The sequence below is a fragment of the Planococcus citri genome, chromosome 1, assembly GCF_950023065.1.
Source record: "Planococcus citri chromosome 1, ihPlaCitr1.1, whole genome shotgun sequence".
Classification (NCBI taxonomy): domain Eukaryota; kingdom Metazoa; phylum Arthropoda; class Insecta; order Hemiptera; family Pseudococcidae; genus Planococcus; species Planococcus citri.
Genome location: NC_088677.1, coordinates 28,409,626 through 28,431,539, shown reverse-complemented (window position 1 = coordinate 28,431,539; position 21,914 = coordinate 28,409,626). Strand labels below are relative to the sequence as shown.

The 21,914-nt window shown below is 33.0% G+C and overlaps 2 protein-coding genes across 5 annotated transcripts; one reads left to right on the top strand and one right to left on the bottom strand.

The window, feature by feature from the left end:
• Positions 1-510: 510 nt before the first annotated feature.
• hrg (hiiragi) lies at positions 511-10,340 on the top strand. Of its 4 annotated transcripts, XM_065343525.1 has the most exons (14): positions 511-634; positions 722-873; positions 1,357-1,469; positions 1,602-1,784; positions 1,861-2,119; positions 2,237-2,341; positions 2,414-2,564; positions 2,639-2,850; positions 2,923-3,128; positions 3,209-3,522; positions 3,630-3,751; positions 3,847-4,194; positions 4,845-5,042; positions 8,168-10,340. In XM_065343525.1, exons 3-14 carry the CDS (start codon positions 1,429-1,431, stop codon positions 8,207-8,209), a joined length of 2,181 nt encoding a protein of 726 aa, XP_065199597.1. In that variant the 5' UTR covers positions 511-634; positions 722-873; positions 1,357-1,428; the 3' UTR covers positions 8,210-10,340. The 4 variants fall into 4 exon arrangements, with proteins under 4 accessions (XP_065199597.1, XP_065199596.1, XP_065199598.1 ...); XM_065343524.1 differs by having other exon boundaries at positions 550-873; XM_065343526.1 differs by having other exon boundaries at positions 550-873; positions 1,319-1,469.
• Positions 10,341-12,757: 2,417 nt separating this feature from the next.
• LOC135831210 (BOS complex subunit ncln) lies at positions 12,758-15,946 on the bottom strand. Its single transcript, XM_065343523.1, has 12 exons — positions 15,585-15,946; positions 15,311-15,498; positions 15,081-15,240; positions 14,826-15,004; positions 14,535-14,753; positions 14,352-14,459; positions 14,144-14,287; positions 13,925-14,071; positions 13,711-13,832; positions 13,532-13,627; positions 13,363-13,441; positions 12,758-13,271 (listed from the first exon to the last, which is right to left on the bottom strand). The coding sequence occupies exons 1-12, from the start codon at positions 15,742-15,744 to the stop codon at positions 13,212-13,214; spliced, it is 1,662 nt and encodes a 553-aa protein (XP_065199595.1). The 5' UTR covers positions 15,745-15,946; the 3' UTR covers positions 12,758-13,211.
• Between the last annotated feature and the right edge of the window lie 5,968 nt (positions 15,947-21,914).

Sequence of the window (21,914 nt, the reverse complement as noted above, 5' to 3'; positions counted from 1 at the left end):
TCGTAGTTAAACAGTGACTAGTGAATATTTTAAATGTATTTTGATATTTTGAAACACGCCAAATATTTCCCACGTTGAGCCTTTGTTGCATTTATTCCGACGATTCGCATTTCCGTTACATTTTGCTTTCCAAGAATTAGAAAAAAAAGTGAAAAACAACATTCAACATTCAAAGCATGCATTGTTAAAATCGAACCAATAAGAACGCGAGTTGCGCTCCCACCACCCCAACCCAGTCACGTAAACAAGTAAACATTTTGGTAGCGAAGTAGCAAGTAGCTAAATCACGTAACGTAAATTCAAAATATTCGCAATATATTCGGATTTTTATTTTAAAAACACATTAGTATCGTAGTAAATCGTATAAATATTAATTACAATTCATAAAAAATCTAATTAAACCGTTACAATATCATTTTAAAGTGAATTTCCCAGCGTACGTGACCGTTCGCTCGCCACTCTGGTAACACTGTTGGTAGCACTGCTCAGCCTGCAGCGCGTTCTGGGTACGAGACCAAGCCGCAACTTTACACCAACGTTATTACTGATTTGTTGTTCTGATTGTGCGAACACTGTGAAGTGTACAATAATCATTCCATCATTTACGTTTAGAAGAAAAAATAGTAAAACTAGGGTACGTACCTTAGTAAAACACAAAGATAATTTTTAATAATTTTGAAATGGGGTTTTAAAATTTACATTTAAAATCATCATGTTTTAGTTTTTTGCTTCGGTAAATCGTTCGTGGTGGAGTGTAAAATTCATGCTAAGTTTTTTTCCCTCGGATTGTTGTTTCGTTTTTTTGCATCCGAGTGTAACCTATTCATTCCTCGTCTACGGATTTTCCTTGTAAATAAATATTCATCGGATTAGGTAAGCTTTGATTATATTTTATTACATTTCTATGTGATTTACTCGTATTTAAATATTATGTATTTAGCATCGTTGATATGTATTGCCGAGGTATTGTAATCATTTGTTCGGTGACTGTGGGAATTTCCATCGTGTTCGACTGTCTTTGGATCTTAGTACTTACTTATCTCAGTTTCTAGAAAAATGAAATCAGTAGTTTTCAAAAATAGTTACATGTTCTTCTTGATTATTGTATTATATTCGGAAATTCATTTGAGTAATTATAAACCGATAGTTCGAGCACAAACAATACCACGGTGTATTATTATGTACACTAGGATATCGTTCGATTAGTAGAGATATTATTAACTACTTACTACGTAGACGATGAAAAACATTATTTAACTACATCGTTGGTTAGTTTAGTTAGTTGATAAACGCTAGACCAAACTGTATTGTATTTCAGATTAATTACAATTATTTCGAATTAATCTGTCCTATCAGGCTGTGTTGGTAAAAAAAGGAATACGTTTCTAAAACGTACATAATATCGATAAAAATGCGGAAAGTAAAATTATGAGGATACCAGAAACACTGGTGGCATCGCCCAAAGAGATGTTAGTATCATCGAATGATACAAACTGCCCAATTCCACGAGCAGTATAATCTTTGATTTTTTATTCTCGTTTGTAATCTGGTTCTTCGTATATTTGTAATACTAATACAGAGTTGTGTATGTTTCAATTTAGCACCATGTGGTCTAAATCAAGCACCGAAAAACAAGACTCGCCTCAAAATGGCAAAACTCTTGGCATGACATCGCCCATCAGTCTTGCCGAGCCGAAACCCATCGATCTACAGCTTACGAAAGAATTGGACGAAGCGTTGGCCGAATTCGATGTCACCGAATCTGACGAAGAGTTGAATCATAGGTAAATATTGACCGGGATTTTTTTCCCAATCGTGGTGTATTTTGATAGTATATTAATACGAAATTGGTTTTTTCAGAATGGAAGTTTTGAGTAGACTGAACGAAATGGTCAAAGAATGGATTTTGGAGATGAGTTTAGCTCGTAACATGCCTCGAGAAGTAGCCGAACAAGTCGGAGGAAAGATCTACACATTCGGATCGTACAGATTAGGAGTTCATCAGAAAGGCGCCGATATCGATGCTTTATGCGTAGCTCCTCGTCATATCGATAGAACCGATTATTTCTCGTCGTTTTATGAAAAATTAAAAAGCTGCCCCGAAGTCAAAGAATTAAGAGTAAGTGTGACGTAACAACTGATAATACTATTTCTTAAATGCATGTTTATTAATAGAATAACGTCGATAATGTTTCTTTTCCGAATATGTATACTGATAAAACTATTTTTATCTTAGGCTGTCGAAGAAGCATTCGTACCTGTATTGAAAATGAATTTCGACGGAATAGAAATCGATTTATTGTTCGCCAGATTAGCTTTGAAAGAAATTCCCGATGCTGTGGTAAGTTTTCCGAAGAATTTTTCCAGCTGTTGTTTGGTTTTCTCGTTTACTAATTCTGTGGTATTTTTTCAGGATTTAAAAGACGATATGATACTGAAGAATTTAGATCAACGGTGTGTTCGTAGTCTGAACGGATGTCGAGTAACCGATGAAATTCTTAGATTAGTTCCCAACGTGGAAACTTTCAGATTAGCTCTTCGTGGTATCAAATTATGGGCTAAACGTAAGTAAAACCGTACTCAGTTCGAGACTCGTTGAATTTTCGATGTTTTTATTAATGTAGCGATATTTTTACAGAACATGGAATTTATTCGAACGTATTGGGATATCTCGGTGGTGTTTCCTGGGCCATGTTAGTAGCAAGAACGTGCCAGCTGTACCCGAACGCTGTAGCTTCTACGATAATTCAAAAGTTTTTCTTAGTATTTTCGCAATGGAATTGGCCACATCCTGTTTTATTGAAACAACCAACCAAACCAAATTTGAATTTCCCTGTTTGGGATCCTAGAGTAAGTTTTGATTTTTTCGACGATTTGCGATGACGAATATTCGTTTTATTAATCTTTTGTTTTGTTTAACAGTATAATATACCAGATAGAGCTCATCTAATGCCGATCATCACGCCGGCTTATCCTCAACAAAATTCTACTTTCAACGTTTCCAAGTCTACTCTCAGCATCGTAGTGAAAGAATTACAAACTGGATTCCGTATTTCTGAAGAAATCATATGCGGAAGAGCTAACTGGAGATTGTTATTCGAGAAACCAAATTTTTTCGCTAGATACAAGTACGTGATTTATTTTTTAAAATGGAATTGTATCTGTGGTTGTTATTTGTGTCTAACTTTGTGCTTTTTTTTTTGTTTAGACATTTCATTTTGTTGATCGCATCGTCAAGTACGACAGAAGAACATCTCGAATGGTATGGTTTGGTGGAGGCGAAAGTGCGTCATTTAGTTACTATTTTGGAGAAGAATAAATGCATATGTCAAGTTCACGCAAATCCTGAGATCTTTAAATTGAAACCTGACTACTTTGAAACCATCGGATCCGAGTCGCCGAAAGAAAACGAGCCTGTTGAGCAGAGACCAAATTCGCTGTGGGCCGTTGGATTAGAATTCGCTGAGGTTAAAGGAGCCAGTATCAATTTAACTCCGGAAATACAGAACTTTACTAATGCTGGTGAGTTGGTATTCTAATCCTATCGAATTTGAATTATTTCAATACCTTGTATTCTGGCACGTGTAATTAATTCAACGATTAATTAATTATAATTTTTCCTATTTTAGTTATGAAACATGCTAATGGAATCAAGATGTACAAAGAAACGATGAAAATCGAAACTAAATACGTTCGTAGGAAGAATCTAAACTCATATTTGCCAATGGAAATCATCAAACGTGATCGACCGGTAAATATACCAATTCAGTTTGTTTTTATTTCTCGCCAACCTTGTAAAATGCATCCAAGACACGTGTAAACTAATGGTAATCGTGTGCATTCCAGGCAACCGAGATATTAGGTCCGATAACCGAAAACGGCGCCACGATCCTTCTACGACGTAATGGCACAGATGTAACATCTCCTCCTGCACCTGCAACGCTGGCACCACCGCAAACCAACAACGTTCGCAGATCGACATTCAGCATTAATCGCGTGGTTAACCATACTGTCGTCAATAACGAAAACACCACCCCGACTGCGAGAGTGAATCCGCTAAGAAGGAAATCAGATACACCGACTGATGAAGCGAGCGTCCCAAAACGAAGGACTTCGTCTGAAAATAGACCCAATTTTGGAAACGTATCGAGTTCGAGTAACACCTCACCGACACCGACGCCGCCGGCGCTTACGGTAAGTTTGTAGTTAATTTCGTCACTTAGAGGGTCTTCTTTTCTTCTTTGTTTGAATTTTTCTGCTTGTTCGAATGCATTTGTAGTGTACTTGTTTGAATGTAGTGTTGTTTATTGACGCCTTGTTTTACTATACAGCCTCCGTCGATACGCCGAACGGTGTCTCGCTATTCGATACGAAACGACATACGAGTACGACGCAGGGGTATTTAACCCTGTAGAAAAAAATTTTGACGATTCCTCGTGTATTTTTTTTACACAAGTATGTAGCAATTTCGAAATAACTTTGGCATGAAATTGCTACGAATGGCGAATAATTTTTCTATCATTCGGAGATGACCGAAATAAAACAATCATCTAGGAATTGCGAATGATTTGAGTTTTGATTTTTTTTGGTTGACGTGAATGTGAAACGTCAAAATGGACCAATATACATAAATAGCGACGCCTCGACGAATCGAATTCGGTTGGCTCGTACAGATACTCATAATCGCGGTGTTGGGTTTACTTTCTAAGTCTTTTTTTTTGCTCTTCTGTCTGTGCTTTTGCTAATGTTGATTTTCATTTCTGTAACTGCCTTCTGCTCTCTAAGCAGAAATACGATTTTATCAGCGTTATTAACAATGTGTGTTTATTGGAATTTGTGCACAGGAGGATGAAATTATCGACTTAGATTTAGACGAATCGGACGAAGTTGAAGCTGTTGTTATCGACGACGATGAAAACGATAACGATGAATCGAGCACTGACCTGAGTAGCAAAGTAGCTGACGAAACAACTATTTCTTTAATTGATTTAACTGATGATAGCCAAGATTCGGATATCGGGCTCGTGTCTTCGTCCACCGAGGTAAGTCGATAAATTTTTTTTGAATGTTTTGCATTTTTTTTTTCATTACTTATGATAGTTTATTTGTGTTCTTCGAGTGAAAATGATTTTGAAAACAAAATCGTCTTGCATGGAAAAGTATTTTTAGAGTTTTTAAAGTATTTTTGTGGGGAAAATGTTTCGAAAATTTTCATTTTTCGCTCGCTGAGAAATTGTTTATTGTTTCAAAACTTTACCAGAAAATTTAAGGTCTTTCACTTTTATTTAATTTTTTCTGTTTTTGATAAATTGGGCCATTTTTTTTTTTTTGGAATTTATTTTATGTAGGTACCCTACCTATTTGAAATTATTTTTGAAAATATTTCATGTTGAATATCCGTGAACGATTTTTGATATTGTTGAATGAGAAATTTTTCACTTAGTACATAATAAGTAATTGAAGTAATTTAGCTTTATTCATGCGAAGCATCACGAAATACAAAGTCCACAACACTGATTCGGTAATCTATAAAAATTATGTAATATTTGAAATGGTTTCGTAATTTTTCAACATTCTTTTTCAACTTTGAATTTTTTCCAAAACGTGTAGTGAATTTTTGTCAAGTTAAAATTTTCCCTCGTGAATGAAATGTGGAGGGGGAAGGGTTGATCCAAATTTTTTGAATAATCCAATAACAAAAATTCGTCAACTTGAAAATTTTCTTTAATTTTTTTTTTCAATTTGTTGTGATTAAAAATATTTTTCAATGATTTAAGATGTAGTTAATTAGTTTAATAATTAATTTGAGCACCGACAATTTTATGCCCCTTTTTCTAAACTGTAAAAGGGGGGGGGGGTGAATTTTTTCAAAAGATGGGTTCATAAAAGTATAGTTTTCAAAATTTTCCATTCATTAAATACCCATGATGATTTTACAATTTTGTTGTAATCACGTTTACGGAGCCCCCTCCCCCCTCAATGAAGCATTTCTCGAAAAAAAATCTCGATATGATTGCGTTATTATTTTTGTTTCTCGACGAATTCCTTTTTCCTGAAGAAATATCTGTGTTGAATGAAAGCTTGAAAATTGATTTATTTGACTGAAATTTGTTGAGAAAAGACATTCTTATTTTTTAAATAAAAATGAAAAAAAAAACTAAAATTGAGTAGAAAACTTTTGGTTTATTTTTTTAAAATATCAAATTATATTTGGCAGAGAATTTTTTTAAAAATGTGATGTACATATTATTTCAATAAATTGAGTGAGAAAATCGTTTCAAGAATTTACGATGAATTGGTAAGTTTTGATTAACTTTTTTTTTTTGAGAGAGTGCTAAAAATGAAAAAAAGTTGGTAAAAATCTGTTCAAGTTGGAATGAAAAAAATAGCCAAAAATAATTCATAAAATCAGAAGAACGTTCCTTAGTGAAAAAATCAGCAATAAATGAACAAATTTTTTTGATTCCAATTTTTTAAAAAAAGTTGAAAACATTCAATTATTGTTCGATTTAAATCTGAAAAAAATTGAAAATTTGTAAAAATTCGATTTTTGTGCAAATAAAAAAGTTGCAAAGTGAAAAAGTCGTGTCAAAGTCAAAATACGTGTTTTCAAAAAATTGACTAGAAAACTTCTTTCTGGTTCATTTTGTGAAAAAAAAACAAACAAAATAATGATGATACATATTCGGTAATGAAAAAAATGCGATTTGGCGAAAAACTAACAAAAAACATTATTAGAATCAGGTGGAAAACTCCGTTTTTGGCATTAAAAATAATTTGAAGAAAAAATTCAATTTTGGTGCAAATGGATGAATTCTGCTGTTTATTAAAAGATTCTGTTTGAGTCAAAAATACTTTTCCATAAATTAATGATAGCTGGAAAATTGACTAAAAACTTCTCTTGGACTAATTTTTTTTTTCAATAAAAAAATTAATTCGGTAATGTCAATTTTCTTAAAAATATGACGTATTAATGACAGAAAATAATTCGATGATAAAATCAGCCAAAAAATTCAATTTGGCAGCATGAAAAAAATCAATGAAAAAATTTTTGATGAATTAAAAAATTTTGTTCGAATCAAATTTTTGAAAAAACGTGGAAAAAATTGAGAAAGCTAAAAAATTTCAATATTAGTGTAATTTTTGAAAAGTTGAAAAATTTTCACAAGAGAGGGGGGGGGGGGTAAAAAACGCAATTACGTATTTGAAAAATGAAAAATTCAGTTTCAATGTTTCAATGTGGTGCGTGAGTCAACTTTTGTGTGGGATTTTTGTGAAATTTTGTGTACGAGGGTGCCCAATAGTATATTACAATACAAGAAGCAAACATTCTTCACGTCGCTTCTTGCATTGTAAGATATTTTTCATTATTCATGCTACGAAAAAAGTTTTTCGTTTTATTCGTAAACGTGGCCCAATGATGACAAAAGATAATGCTAGAAAATAAGATCGCTGAGATGATGCTTGTTATTTCCCATTCGTTACAGTTCCTGTTCCTGTTTATTCTTATTTATCAGTAAAATCCACTCAATTTCTATTCTTTTCATTTATCTTCGTTGTTCCATAAATTTCTTCCTTTCCTCAACAAGTGTTTAATTAGTGATCTAGATTTCAGTGCGCAATGATTATGAGAGCTGAGGGCCTCCTTCTATAATAAATATTCGATATGTAGAAATAATTTACTTTTTTTGTACGTACTTTGAATTAAATACAGAAAAATAATTTCGTATTGCTTCAACTTTTCCGGAAATGAATATTTTTTATTTTTTTCCCCTCGTAGCTCAAATTGTGACAAATAGATTAATATTTAAAAAGTAGTTCGTTTTATTCGTAAACGAGGCCCAATGATGACAAAAGATAATGCTAGAAAATAAGATCGCTGAGATGATGCTTGTTATTTCCCATTCGTTACAGTTCCTGTTGCTGTTTATTCTTATTTATCAGTAAAATCCACTCAATTTCTATCCTCCATATCTGTCTCATTATTCCATAAATTTCTTCCTTTCCCCAACAAGTGTTTAATTAGTGATCTAGATTTCAGTGCGCAATGATTATGAGAGCTGAGGGCCTCCTTCTATCCTTCTATAATAAATACTCGATATGTAGAAACTTTGAATTACATACTTACACAATTTTCTAACATAAAATATTGCTTTTGTGTTTGCAGAGGTCTCAAGAACACGGTGAATGGCCAGTAATTGCGTTGTAATGGGTTTTGAATTTTTCATCTCTTCGTCGAAACGAAGAGTCATCATTATCGATTCGTGTCCCAGAACCTGAGATTGAATACGCAATCACGACTGCCACCGGAAGAGTAGATACCATCGAATGGCCGAATAAGTATACGACATTTTCACCATGGTTCGTTTTTTCATCTTTCTTCTGCTTTTCTTTTTTTTATCTTTATCGTACATTACAGTTCTATTTCGCATAGTACAAAACTGACTGAAATTTGAAATTTTTCATTTTTTCCCCTTCTTTGTTGTCTCTATAAGCGCTCGTAATATTATTTAATGTCACGCAGCTTTCGTTTTAGGATGTTAATAATTTTTTATTGTGAATTTTTTTTCCTTTCGTTCGTATTTTTAAAATGTTTCGTTGAGTTTATTAAGAGTCAACTTATTTAGAAAAAAAAATATTCAAAAAAAAATTGAATAATTATAAAAATACCAAAAAAAAAAAAAAAAAAAAAAAAAAAAACTTCCTAATGTATCCTTATGTACATTCTTTCGTATAATTAATTCGTTTATACCTACGATAATAAAAACTAAAAACCAAAAAAAATTTAACAAAACTATTGGGAAAAAAATAGTACTTTGATTAAGATTTTATTAAATTATAATAATTTCTAAATTTTAACTCATACGATATACAAACTATAGTACCTATGTAATTGGGTTAAATTCTTTCGATCCAGTAGTATTAGATTTTTACCCTTTACCCCCCTCTGACAGTATGTGTAAATGTGCTGTATGATGCAGTTTTGTACACATTTGTTTTGTATGAGGTACGTATATTCGATAGATTAGAGATACTATAATATTACAAGTTATTTTAACGGATCGAGAATTTGACTTGATAGGCGTACGTATGTGTTCAATGATTAATCTTATTTATTTACCTTCTCTTTTTTTTTTTACCAAATTCATTTTGTTTGTACATAAGAAGTATTCTAAGTGGCGTAAAAGCCGCCGTTTCGATTACATTATTTTTCATTCATCGACGAATAGAAGGCGATTATTCTTTTTTCAAGCCTCGAATTATTTTGTCGATGAACTCGAAACGAAGTACATACCTAAATTAATTGTTGAAGTGCATTTTGTTTTATGAGTTTTGCGCGCGAATATTTATTTATTTTTCTTTACAAAAATTACTTGGCTTATTTTTTGTACAACGAGTATTAATTATTTGTGGCGCGTGTCGAGATGTGAAAAGGAAAATATGTTGTGGGATAAGGTTTGGAGCTTTGGATGTTTGACCAAAACAACTTTTTTTAGGAAAAAAGCGTTTAAAATTTTTATGAGGTGAAATCTTACTTTTTTATAAAATTTTTGCGTCCGTTGTTATTTTTTTCAACACGATATCGTTTCTAGAGAGTTGAATGTGTGTGAAAAAGTCTCAAAAGTCCGAATCACAACTTTCAAGACTTATTTTGAACAAATGAAGTTACAGTCATTTAAAATTGATCATAATTTTTTTCAAAACTTGAACCGACGGAATTCTGACCATTCAACTTTAAAAGACGGTTGCTTTTATTCAGTTCGAGATAGCTGTTTGAAAGTATGATTTTTGAACTCTTGAGACTCCCCCCCCCCCACCAAAAAAAAAACGTGAACATTGATTTTTTTGAGGTCTCTGAATACCCAAACATATTGTTTTTATATTGGCTAATGCGAGAGTGTGTTTGTAGTATGATCGAGAGTAATTCGACTTGAATTATTCGTACCTAGGTTTTTCAAGTTGTAGTATTGCTTGAGTTGATACAATATTTATACGTAGGTAGTATCTCTGTGTACCATTTAATTATCATTATTTTTGTTCAGAATGTTGTACTACTCGTGTGTATATATATCTCTGATTACTTTGTATATACCATTATGATTGAATAATATTGTACGTTATCACTGTTTTTAATATGGTATTCGTGAGAAAAATACGCTTGTAGTTTTTTCCAGATGTTATTTTTATTGTACCTACGCGTTACGATTATTTTTCTTGTTTTTTTTTTTTTTTTTTTTTTTTTCGATATGTACCTTCTTTTGCGAATTAGCCAATATACTGTTTTACGTTACTATATGCATGTTCAATAAGAATCAATACATTTATTCGGAACACTGGAATTGAGTTTTTATTTTATTGGGTAAAATTAATGATATACCTCTTGGTGAGTTGGTAATATTGAATGAGGTTTTGGATATCACTGGTTTTTAGTTGATGATGTATCTGAAGAATTGACTGATCTGATCCAATTGATCGTCTGATGAGTGATTTGGAGTGAAAATCTTGATCGTAAGTATCTGATTGATCGTTGAAAAGTAAGTACAATTTATTTAAAATTTTGATTGGATTAAACATTTTTTTTAAATAAAACGTCATGAAAATAATTTGGAAAAAATTAATATTTAATTAAAAATTCTTGTAAAACAAAAAAAAATTGCAGCGATTCAAAAAAAATGTGCCAACTCAATATTGATCATTTTCAATTACTCCCAGAAAAATCTCCTTTAAAACTGATCAAAATCGGTATTTTTCGTGGTCTGAATCAAAAAAATAAACTCCTCCTTTAATAAGAAATTTTTTTTTACTTCTCAAAACATGAATTTTTGACAGCTTTTGGCATTGCTTCACTTGGGCTTGATTGCTTTTGTGTTTCATGTTTGAATTTTTTTTTTAAAATCATCATTCTAATTTTAAAATTTATTTTGAATAAAAAATTATTACACAAGACAACATTGTTTTTATACCTCTCGAAATACTAATTTTCGAAAACTTTTGGCCTCACTTCGCTCGGGCTCGTTTGCTTTATTTCAATTTCAAACTGAAAAAAAAAAATCATTCGAATTTTGAAATTTTGAAGCAAAAATAACGAATTTTTTATACTTAAGTAACTCATTACACAAAAAAACATAATTTTTATACTTACCTCTCGCAATGCTAATTTTCGAGAGCTTTTGCCCTCGCTTCGTTCGAGCTCGTTTTCTTTTTTCTTCAGTTTTGAATTTTTCTAATCATCATTCAAATTTCAAAATTTTGAACCAAAATAAACTCTCCATTTTGTTTTGAAAAATTGGAAATTTTTTTCATAAAAATCGTTCTAATTTTGCATAAAATTTTACACATATTTTTTTAAAAATCTTTATGTTGAAAAAAGTCTTTTATTCGCCCAATTTCATTAGATATAAATGTACGTAGCAAAGAACCTTAAAGGTAAAAATACGAGTAAAATCAAAAATTGAAATAATAAAATTATATTTTCGACATCAAGACATTAAAAAAGTGAAAAATTTGAATGTAAAGCTGTGCATCGCCACTCCCTCCCCCTCTTAAAAAATCCCAAGCGTTTAAAAAACGTCCTGCTGAAGTCTTGTATTTTTTATTTTGAAATTTTGTTATAGACATTAGACACCCTGCAAAAAAATTGATCGGGTGGGGGGGGGGGGCTGAAAATATTTTGGAAGGTGATGATTTGAATATTTACTCCAGGTCGAAAATAATTAGGCTACACTATTGAATTCCTCGTTTCTCAAAATCGCCCGTTTACAGAGTGTTAACAGGTCACAGTGAAAGTAGTGAAAAAGTACCTAGTAATTTTCAGTAATTTTGCTATAAATAATGTAGTGAGAAATGAAAAAAAGTGGAAAACCCAAATTTTCCACACATAAAAAATATAAAAATCACTGCTAAAAATTTGAAAAAAATCATTGATCTTCAATTTTTGAAAAAAGTATTATCGAAATAATTAACTTCAATAAACGTAGCGATGGCTTTAAAATCATTGAATTGATTTCAAATTGGTGAAAAGTATACTCCAATGTAAGAAATTACAAATTCCAAACCAAATTTTTAAAAAATGATTGGGGGGGGGTAAAATATTTTGGAAAGGTAGTGAAAAAGTAGTGATTTTCAGTAAAAAAAATTCCTGTAAACATTTAAACAACCTGCTTTATACCCCTCGTACGATCAAATTGGCTTCAGAACTTCAGAACTAATTAAATCAATTTATTTATTTGGCAAAAGTTCAAAATAAAAATAGATTCGAAATGCATGACTCAATCTAGTGTGACAATGAACTCATTTTCTTACCTTGGAGACCATGCAAACTTCGAAATTTTGTAATTTGGATGCCATCCAAACTTTAAAAATAGATTTGAAAATGCGTAATTTGAAGGCCATGCAAACTCTAAAAATCAAGTTGAAATTTCATAATTTTGGATGCCATCCAAATTCCAAAAATCTATTTAAAATTGCGTTATTTGAAGGACATGCAAACTTCAAAAATCCAAGTTGAAGTTTCATACCTATTTTGGAAGCAAAGGAAACTCTAAAAGTTGATTAGAAATTTCGTAATTTTGAGGTCATGCAAACTCCAAAAATCGAATTGAAATTTAGTAATTGGAAAACCATACTACAAATTCCAAAAATCAAGTTGAAATTTCGTTCGTAGCGACCTCGATCGTAATCCGATTTCAGTCATGAGTCAACTGAAACATAAATCAATTCATCAAACCATTAAAACGCACAAAATACCAAGACGAGACAAAATCAATCATTCACGTGTATTTTGAAAATAACAAAAAAAGTATAATAAAGAAAAAACTTTCAACACAAAACGTATATAAAAGCGACAGAAAGGTATAAATAACAAAAACACAGACCAAGGACCACGTTCGAGTTTAAATTATAGTACGTAAGTTTTAAGTATTTAGAAAAAACGTGGCCTTTTCGAAGAATTCATTTCAAAAAAAAAAAAAAAAAAAATAGATAAATCTAAAAATGCGCTTAAAATTCAAAAATTCAATAAACCGATATAAAAACAAAGGTAATTACCCATTACAATAGTACTACTTTCAATTAAAATATTCGAGAAAAACACAATACTAAATCAAATTTACATTTCGCTTAAACGTTATTATTAAAATACCACATACATTTAAATGACTCAATTGCTTTTTGTACAAAATTTTCCAGCTGAAAAAATTGTAGCGGTCAGTTTATAATTTTTTCTTCGTTGGAACGGTTGCAGCAATACTAGAGTAGAGTATAGGAAATTTCTGTAAACAGAAAATTATCAGTTTAGTAAACGTTGGTTCAATATTTCATCGCACAAGTGGTAAAATAAAGAGTGATGATTTTTTAGTTTACCTGAATAGCATAATATACTACAGTCAAATAAGCAGCAATAATGCAGGTAAGTACTAAATCGAAAATTGCAGGTTTAACGCTGAAATAGAAATAAAAAAAATTATTTAAAATTCATTGACTGAAATAACACATTTTTAAAATTTAATTTTCCAATCAGATAATAAAATACCTGTAAATATTGACTGTTGATTTGGTGACGTCGTAAAATATAAACTCTGGTTCGCTTTTATCGGCGTGCATTACAGTGACGTTACATTGTAAGTATCTGGAAATTACAGAAGAAAAGATTTAAGTGAAAAATATTCGAACTTATGAATTACTTTCCAATAAATTCGATTCAAGGTTTACCTGTTCATTATATAATACAGCGAAGTGACTAGAGAGTTATCTTTATCTGAAATAATCTGCATTGACCTCGAATGTGAGGCTACATGTTGTAAACCGAATTTCAAAGAGTCGATTTCGACTTTCTGCAATACAAGAAGACGTACTTAGTATACTGAAGTAATTATCATTATTGGTGTAACGCTTCAATAACGAGGTCGTTTTAAAGAATACTCACATGAGTAACCAATACATTCGATTCTGAAATGTTATACACGAGCCTAGCTAAACTTTCAGCGATGATTTTCGTATTGGTGTAAATATTATTGAAATCGAACGATTCGACGTTATCGAATAATGAATTTCTTCTCTGGTCTTTGTGATTCTGGGCGACAAAAAAAAAGACAACACGTCAAATAAATATCGCAATAAATCCTACAAAAGAAATGATACTAACTTGTAACGAAGATAACGTAAATGCTGGGAATCTTTTCATACTGAATCTTTCATGTTCCCAGGCTAACCTTTGATCGCCTAAATTAATTTTCTTATGGACGATTAAAGCGTCAGTTGATTCTTCGGAAGCAACATTTTTCAATTCCTGTGACATTTTCTACCATTAGAAAACTATCAAGTAACAAATAAAATTATTAGCAAACATTTACCTGTAAGAATCGTGCTACGATGGTGCCATTTTTAGGCGGTTTTGAAACATGTGCGAAAAGGCCTTTCGATGAAGCTAAGCTATCCAAACACATCACAAAAACGACATTCTAAACAAAAAAAAAAACAAATGAAATGAATTGTAATCACAGGAGGAAGAAAGGCTTTGGAAAGTAATAATTTACTTGTAACGAAACGTTATCGTCTGATTCGACAGATTCGGTTTGTTCTTCTATCCATTTCTTGGAACCTAAGTAACTAAATTTTCCACCTCCTGGTAGTAAAAATACTAAATTATAAAGCGGTTGAGTTTTCACTTTAGAGTATAATTTTGAGAACAGTCGAACGAGTTCTAGAAGTATGGCAACTCCAGATGCGTTACTATCAGCACCGTATGAAAGTTCCTGAGAAATAGATTAATAAAATTAGAATTTCCGCTGTCAAATTCAATTCAATTAGGAGAGAATCTTACTCACAGGAACAGCAGTTTGAGCGTCGTAATGAGCTACGATGACAATAGTAGGAGTCAGAGCGTATTGCGAACCGTAGGCAGGTAATTTACCCTGCAGAACTGGTATAACGGCGCCTATAGGCTGCGGTTTTGGAGCATTTACAAAAGCCTGGTACCCGACAGCGAATACTGAATCGAATAAGGCTGCAAAATACCAAAATTCTCGGTGTATTTTACAAATACTTGAATACGATTGAAAGTAACGTAGAAATTAGTGTACCTTCGGTAGCTGTTTCCTTTTTATTTGAACGTACATCAGTGGCCGCAGATAGAATGTCGATATTACCAATTATACCTTGGAGTGTTTTATCCCAAGGTAAAAAGTATACTGGAATGGTCACCTCGAGATGGAATATTGTTTTCTCGAGTTCCAACATGTTCTGAAATTACTCACACGATTACTTAGAGTAAATTCACAATAAGAATAGAACACAAGATATGAAGTTTTACTTCTTTCTCCTCATTAGTGAGGGATTCCATGTCCTTGGGCAACATAACCAGCAATGCCCCGGCTTGCTGAGTTATATCGATGAAAGTTTCACTAGAGAGATCTTTTAAACGTGTTAAAACACAGTGTCGGTTTGTCTTCCAAGTTTTTATGCTTTTTGCTTCTAAACTAAAGGAACTAGCCCGGCATCCTGTAATTTGAACAGATCACGTTATATTGAGAAAATGCATTGCTGTTTCAAATGGAATACAAATTGTAGGTATCTGTTACTCTTACCGTGTGAAACACCGTAGAAATTGAACTGTTGCATTCGGTAAATTGAGAATTCATTTGAAGCGTTAGTATATGGAATTGGGGCGAATACAACAACTATCGAAAACGTTAGGATTAAAGAAGCCGGAAAAAAGTTTTTAAAAAACTCGTATACCTCCTCCATGTCGAGAGGTGCGGATACGCGGATGGTTTACCGAAATACCTTATTAATTAATAATAATAATTATGAATTAAATTACTCGATTCATACCTTAGAAAATTACAAATCACATGAAAATTTTTTTCAAAATTCTGAGAAGATATGTGAATGATAAGAAACAAAAATTGTGTGTTGAGCTTTCAAGTGTGTGATGTGGTGTTGCGTTGATGAAAAACCAGAGTCTGTTTTGTCAGCTTGCAGGTGGATGGGGTGCACTGAATAAATTCGATATCGTATGTAGTTCGTCGGCTTGTTGAGTTGTTGCTTGCTGATGCTGGTCAATAATGGCCATGTCGTGTTTTATTATTAATTTTTACCTCCCATCACGAGTCGAGAGGGTGCTTAGTGCTCCGAAGAAAATTTCAAAAATATCAAAAATTGCCGAAAAAACTGAAAAAAATGAAAGAATTTGGAAGAAAAAAATATGAACGTGTGTTGCAATTGCAAATGTTGCAAAAATAAAGACGTGTCAAAAAAACCAGTTTAATCATTCGAGGACTCGAGGTTCGACTACTTATTTGTTCGTAGGTATCAATTTTGACTTTTGAATTTTTTAAATAATTCGTTTTGAGTCTTTCTTTTTCCTCTTTTTTTTTTTTTTTTAATTTCTTTGTCTATTTTACTTATTTGACATTTTGACCTTTTAATTTTAGGCATCTGAATTCATAAAGTTTTTCAATGTGATTGAATTTTCGATTTTTCGTATTCACATGGCTAGTTACCTACTCAAAGTTACAGTTAATAGTAAGAGTTAATAGTAAGAATAAGAAAGAGTAGGTAGGTACCTAATTTTAATTTTGGTTACCTACTTTTTCAATATTTTGTTACTGAACTCAAAACTGTCAGTGTCACGTTTTGGGTCAACATTTTGTAATAAAATTCAAGTGTAGGGTTGGGTTTGGGTTTAGTGCGCCACTGCCAGTTCAGTGTGTATCAGTTTTGAGTTACTAGAAAAAAGGTTTCGTGCTTTGAAAATAAAAGTTTAGTGCCATTTGGTTATCAAAAATGTGAAAAATATACCTAGTGGGTATGAAACGGTTTTGGGTCGAGTTGTCGTTTTGAACGTTTTCTTGCAACAAATTTCAAAAAGTCCTGCTTTTTTTCAAAACTGTCCAAAATTCTTACTTTTTTGCGGAAAAGCATTTTGTTCAATAATTGCCATAAATGAAATCAGCTATACTGCTTGCTAAAATTGTCAAAGTCTTGGTTTTTGCCAAAAAAATAACAAAAACTCTCGTTTTCCAGCAAAGTTGATAGAGGGCAGATTGGCCCCACTGCCGTAAGGTAGTGCTTATATTACGAAACCCTTATATTGAAAATATTGGTAACGTCTGAACTACTTTAGGAAATAGGCTAAGTACAAATATATACGCGACATACTCGCGCATATAAGGCGGCACCCTTCTCTAATTAAGAAGGGTCGCGAGCCTTTGACGTTTATGGCCGAAGATAGGGATTTTGGACATAAATAACCAAAATCACATAAATTCTTCAATTTATGTAAAAGTATTTGTACTTAGCAAGTGCGCTATTGGTCCCCCCTAATTAGGGGTGGAGATTAAGACAAAAGTAGCGTCTTTATAATAACGATTTCTACTCTGAAGAAATCACTAGTGTTTCGGCAATTCGCGATAGTCGGTTCATTCGTCGATGTTGATTAAATTTACGTCATGGAAGCGCCCCAGTTGAGGGGAGTCCATGGCGAAGACTTTTCGATTTACACCATTCCGCGCATGGTTAATACTACCGTCAACTGGGGTGAAATAGGACAGTGAGGTGAAAATGGACACTTCACGTTTTTTCGGCTATATGTCGTCACGGATCACGCAATTATGAAGATAGGATCCTACTTTTTTTTTCATGTGATAGAGGAATGTCTGACGAATTTTTCTGTGTATCATAATGCATGTTTCGTTAATATACAAATCCACGAAAAAATAAAAAGTAAAATTGATAATTTTCGTTTTTTTAAAAATACGTGCCGACTTTTCGACTTCATTTAATAATTATGAGAGGTAAGTGTTTTAAATTATTATACACGTATAGAGCAATTATTTAGCTACGATTTCGTTTTTGAATCATCAAAAACGGTTCATAAATACGGCTTCGGCGATTTTTTTTCTGTCTGAAAACATTGTACATATTGTCAAAAAAATGTTAGGTACCTATAGTAATTTTGTTATATTGCTGTTTCAGAATGGTTAGCGTGCATGAAATGAACAAAGGGTCAAGACCTTACAAAAATCTTGACCCTTTGTTACTTTTACACACCCTAACCATTTTGAAAAAGCAAAATAAAAAAATTACTACAAGTAAAATTTTTGAAAAAATTTACGATTTTTATAAAAATCGCAGAAGCTGTATTTATGGACCAATTTTGATAATTTAAAAAAGAAATTGTAGCTAATGCATTGCTCTATACGTGTATAATAATATAAAGCTCTTACCTTTCAAAAATATTTAATGAATTCAAAAAATCTAAGAATGTCCATTTTCACCCCAAAATCGGGGTCCAAACTTGCTCACTTTGAGCGCTCCTGGAAATTTTGGTGGGGGGAGGGGAGGGTTGGGGGGAGGTCAACTTGTAGCCAAAGGATGCCGAATTCGCCGAAAAAAAATTTGGCTCAATATGTTCATTAGTTTTGAAGTAAATTAAAAAAAACCTCGAAAATCGTCCTATTTCACCCCAGTTGACGGTACTGTGAAACCTAGATTAATCGATCCTCAATCGATTAATAACGTGAGCCTGTTTGGTGTTGAGGGATTTATCCGGAAATCACCTCAATTCGCAAAGTTTAAAGTGATACCTCGTTTAGTTAAGTGTCATCAAGCCTACAGTATTGGACAGGCCAAGATAAGCGATGACAAACGTGTACAGTTTGAAGTAAGTGGTGGAAACGCCAACTGAAATAATTATAGTGCATAATATTAATCTTTTCTCGTGGAGATATGGACCATGGTGTTGCCTCCATGATGACTAAACTAAAATGCTTCATTCTCGTGTATATATTATGTGAATGTATTCTTCTCCTATTCTATGTCTTCTGTTGTCGACTAGGGTAAAATCTACTTGATAGATTATTGTCAATTTTGGTTGACCTGTGTCACTGTGTGACCTGGTCATATTATGAAGAAATTCGTTAGGTCATACTGTCTCACTAAATTTATAGACTGCCTTGTATACCAATGAATTTATGTAAAAAGTGTAAATATACGTAGTAAGTAAAACAGAATTCGTATTTATTGCGTATATTCTTTAAATGATGTATAGAGCGATCAAGCAAACAACGCCCTTCTGAGCTATCTAGGTATTCGAAAATATTCCCCGCCTAAGGAATATTTCTAATCTTCCTTCCAATGGGATTTATTCCCAACTATATCATTATTAGTATGTCTGCTAGACAGCCCTATAACATTATTTTGGCGCCCAACGTGGGGCCTGTGTTTTAATTTATTTATAAATTAAAGATGGGCTAATAAGTCTGCACTTTGAGGTGCTCGATGTAATGAATTAGGGACCTTTTTAATATTTAATTTGACCCCCTAACTGTTCAAAAATCGATCTTTTTGACCAGTTGGAGGAGCCTGCAGTTAGGTCCCCCTACTTCTAAAACGAATCAAAATAATTCGGATTACGAGTAGATGAGTTTCTGGCGGACGAGAGTCCGAAAATGAACTTTCATCCGTCAGAGACAGGGTACTCCTAGATTTTTGAGACGAAAATGTTGATTCTCTACCTGGATACTATGTACCAAATTGAGATCAAATGGGTCGTGATTGTCCCCGTTTTCGGCTTGTAAAATCTAGGACTCTAGGGAGACCTACATTAGCAATTGACCTTAACGTAGATCATTTGTGTAGGTCGCACTTTCATTGATTTCATGAAGGTCACTAAACTCACAGAGACCCCTTGCACTCTCATTGCGTCCTCGTTTGGTTTGTCTCCGAAGTGAGTGTAACGCCATCATGAAATCTTTGGTTAGCCTTAAAAAATATAGGGAGATCCACTTTAAGCATCAAGAGTTGAAATTATACCTGTTGTTGTGGATCGCACTCTCATTGATTTTCGAGAAATCGGAATCTTTGGTTAGCCTTAAAATATCTCACTATATTCACTGCAGTTCGAGTATGGCAATGCTCCAGACTTATTACGAATTCTACCCTAAAATTAGACTATGCTTAGATTTTTACTCGTTCACATTTTCTCCAAACCTTATGGGGCGGAATGTATGTGAAAGTTGAGAAATTAACCTAGTTAATTATCAATAGAAAATATCTAGATTTAGATTTTTTACCTCGTCCTTGATATTGTCACTCAACCCTAACCGGTTCAAACAAGGTCGGACTGAGAACATAAATTTGATTTCGATAGTAGGAAAGTTTAGGCATACTTTAATTTTATTTCATATCTCGTCCTTGATACCATTTTTTACAATAATATTGCATGAATCTGTGTCGGACTGAGAATAAGAACTAACCAATAGCTATACTATTAGCTACGATCTAGGTTTACCTATTTTTAGACAAAATTAATTCCCATCAAAATTGACCAAACTGTCACGAAGTATTTTTGAACCAAATAGTACCAAAAATTCAGTAGGTAACTAGGTCAATAGGATATTGAACTCGCATCGCGTCCTTTACAAGACGAGGGTGACGACGATGCCGCGTTTCAAGATACCCAGTAGACTAGGGATACGTGACATTTTTAATGTACCATAGCACCATTAAAAGAAACACCTCTCTTTCAGCAAAGAGGGTGTTTACACGTAATCTATTTAGTCTTCAACTAATTTACCGCATGGATTTAATAACTCGGAACCCAATGTTCAACGGTTATTAAAACCCACAAAGAATGTGTGTAGTATTTTTTCGATAACATGAGTGAGAATTTTCCTATGCACGTAGCTAAGATTTTCACTTAGACAAAAAATACAATACACTTTCTTACCTCGTTTTTGATACTGCCTTGGACGACCTATAACCAAAAGGTCAACACAGCCAAACCAGTGTCAAAAATGTGACATGCGTAATCTTAACAACTTAGCGCATATATTTTTCCTCATTTTCGGAACTATTTTGTTGACTCCTATCGAGACCAATCAGTACCGAATTGATAAAATTGACCTGCTTAAATTTACATATGGCTAATATAGATTTTTATACCTCGTTTTCACGAAATAATTACATAGTCAGTACCATGTAGATTTACGTTTTTCAAGGAAAATATTTAAAATCCCACTCAGCCTGATACTTGCTCACATTTTTAAACTATTTGTTGGAAGGAAATACTCGTAAATGTGACAACAGTGTAAATTAGGGTGAGATGCATTTTTGTCTAAATAACATTATTCTTTCGGTGCAATCTTTACACACGCCACTAGTTTTCGTCCTTGAAGTTCCCTTGAAATTCTTTAAAAAAAAAGGGGGAAGAAGTCTGTCACCTAGACTTGGCGCATAGGGGCGTAGTTTGCTCTCCGAAAGAGCGTAGTTATAGTCGAATAGATATTGTAATTTCAAGAGTAGGGATGCAGGAAATTTTTGGAAGTGGAAAATAGTACTTAGAGTTTACGTCTACCTCCACCAACCCCGCCACCACCGGCGGTATTTTTCAAAGGAAACCTCCGACAAATAAGTTAAAATAGGGATACTTAGCTACTATGTATTTACGTATATTTGTACAACAAGTGTCACCCCTTTTACTCGGAGGCGCGAAGCCAAGGTCATAAATCTCAAGATTTTTTAATAGCCCAAGGCGACGACTTGAAAAAAGGGGGAAATTCTTTGAACATTAGCACCTCCTACCAACAGGTCAATGCTAATACAACTATTGTACACTTGTCACAAAAATTATTCTGTTTTCGACTCGCGTGGGTTACAGTACTATTTCGTTTTGCACTTCGCGCTTTATGAATACTCCTCCAGCTTTAAGCACTCGTAGCAGAGTAAGTAAAGAAAAACCTTTGATTTCTTTGGACTTTTGCAACAGTAGCCGAAAGCCCGCTCACGTAATGAATCCGGATTTGAATATGAACGAAGAGAATCATAATTCAAATAATTTTAGTGATCAGCCACAGGAATACACCACGGTGTGTATAAATATGGATGATAGTAACTCAGATACACTTTCCGAT

What these genes read in the sequence shown, in the direction of transcription:
- hrg (XM_065343525.1), top strand. Translation starts at nt 1,429, where the DNA reads ATGAGGATACCAGAAACACTGGTGGCATCGCCCAAAGAGAT. An exon ending in AAGAAATTCCCGATGCTGTG is followed by an intron (nt 2,342 to 2,413) that starts GTAAGTTTTCCG and finishes GTATTTTTTCAG; the next exon opens with GATTTAAAAGACGATATGAT. An exon ending in AATTTTTTCGCTAGATACAA is followed by an intron (nt 3,129 to 3,208) that starts GTACGTGATTTA and finishes TTTTTTGTTTAG; the next exon opens with ACATTTCATTTTGTTGATCG.
- LOC135831210 (XM_065343523.1), bottom strand. Translation starts at nt 15,744, where the DNA reads ATGGAGGAGGTATACGAGTTTTTTAAAAACTTTTTTCCGGCTTCTTTA. An exon ending in ACGCTCAAACTGCTGTTCCT is followed by an intron (nt 14,754 to 14,825) that starts GTGAGTAAGATT and finishes TCTATTTCTCAG; the next exon opens with GAACTTTCATACGGTGCTGA. An exon ending in TCGTAGCACGATTCTTACAG is followed by an intron (nt 14,288 to 14,351) that starts GTAAATGTTTGC and finishes AAAATGTCACAG; the next exon opens with GAATTGAAAAATGTTGCTTC.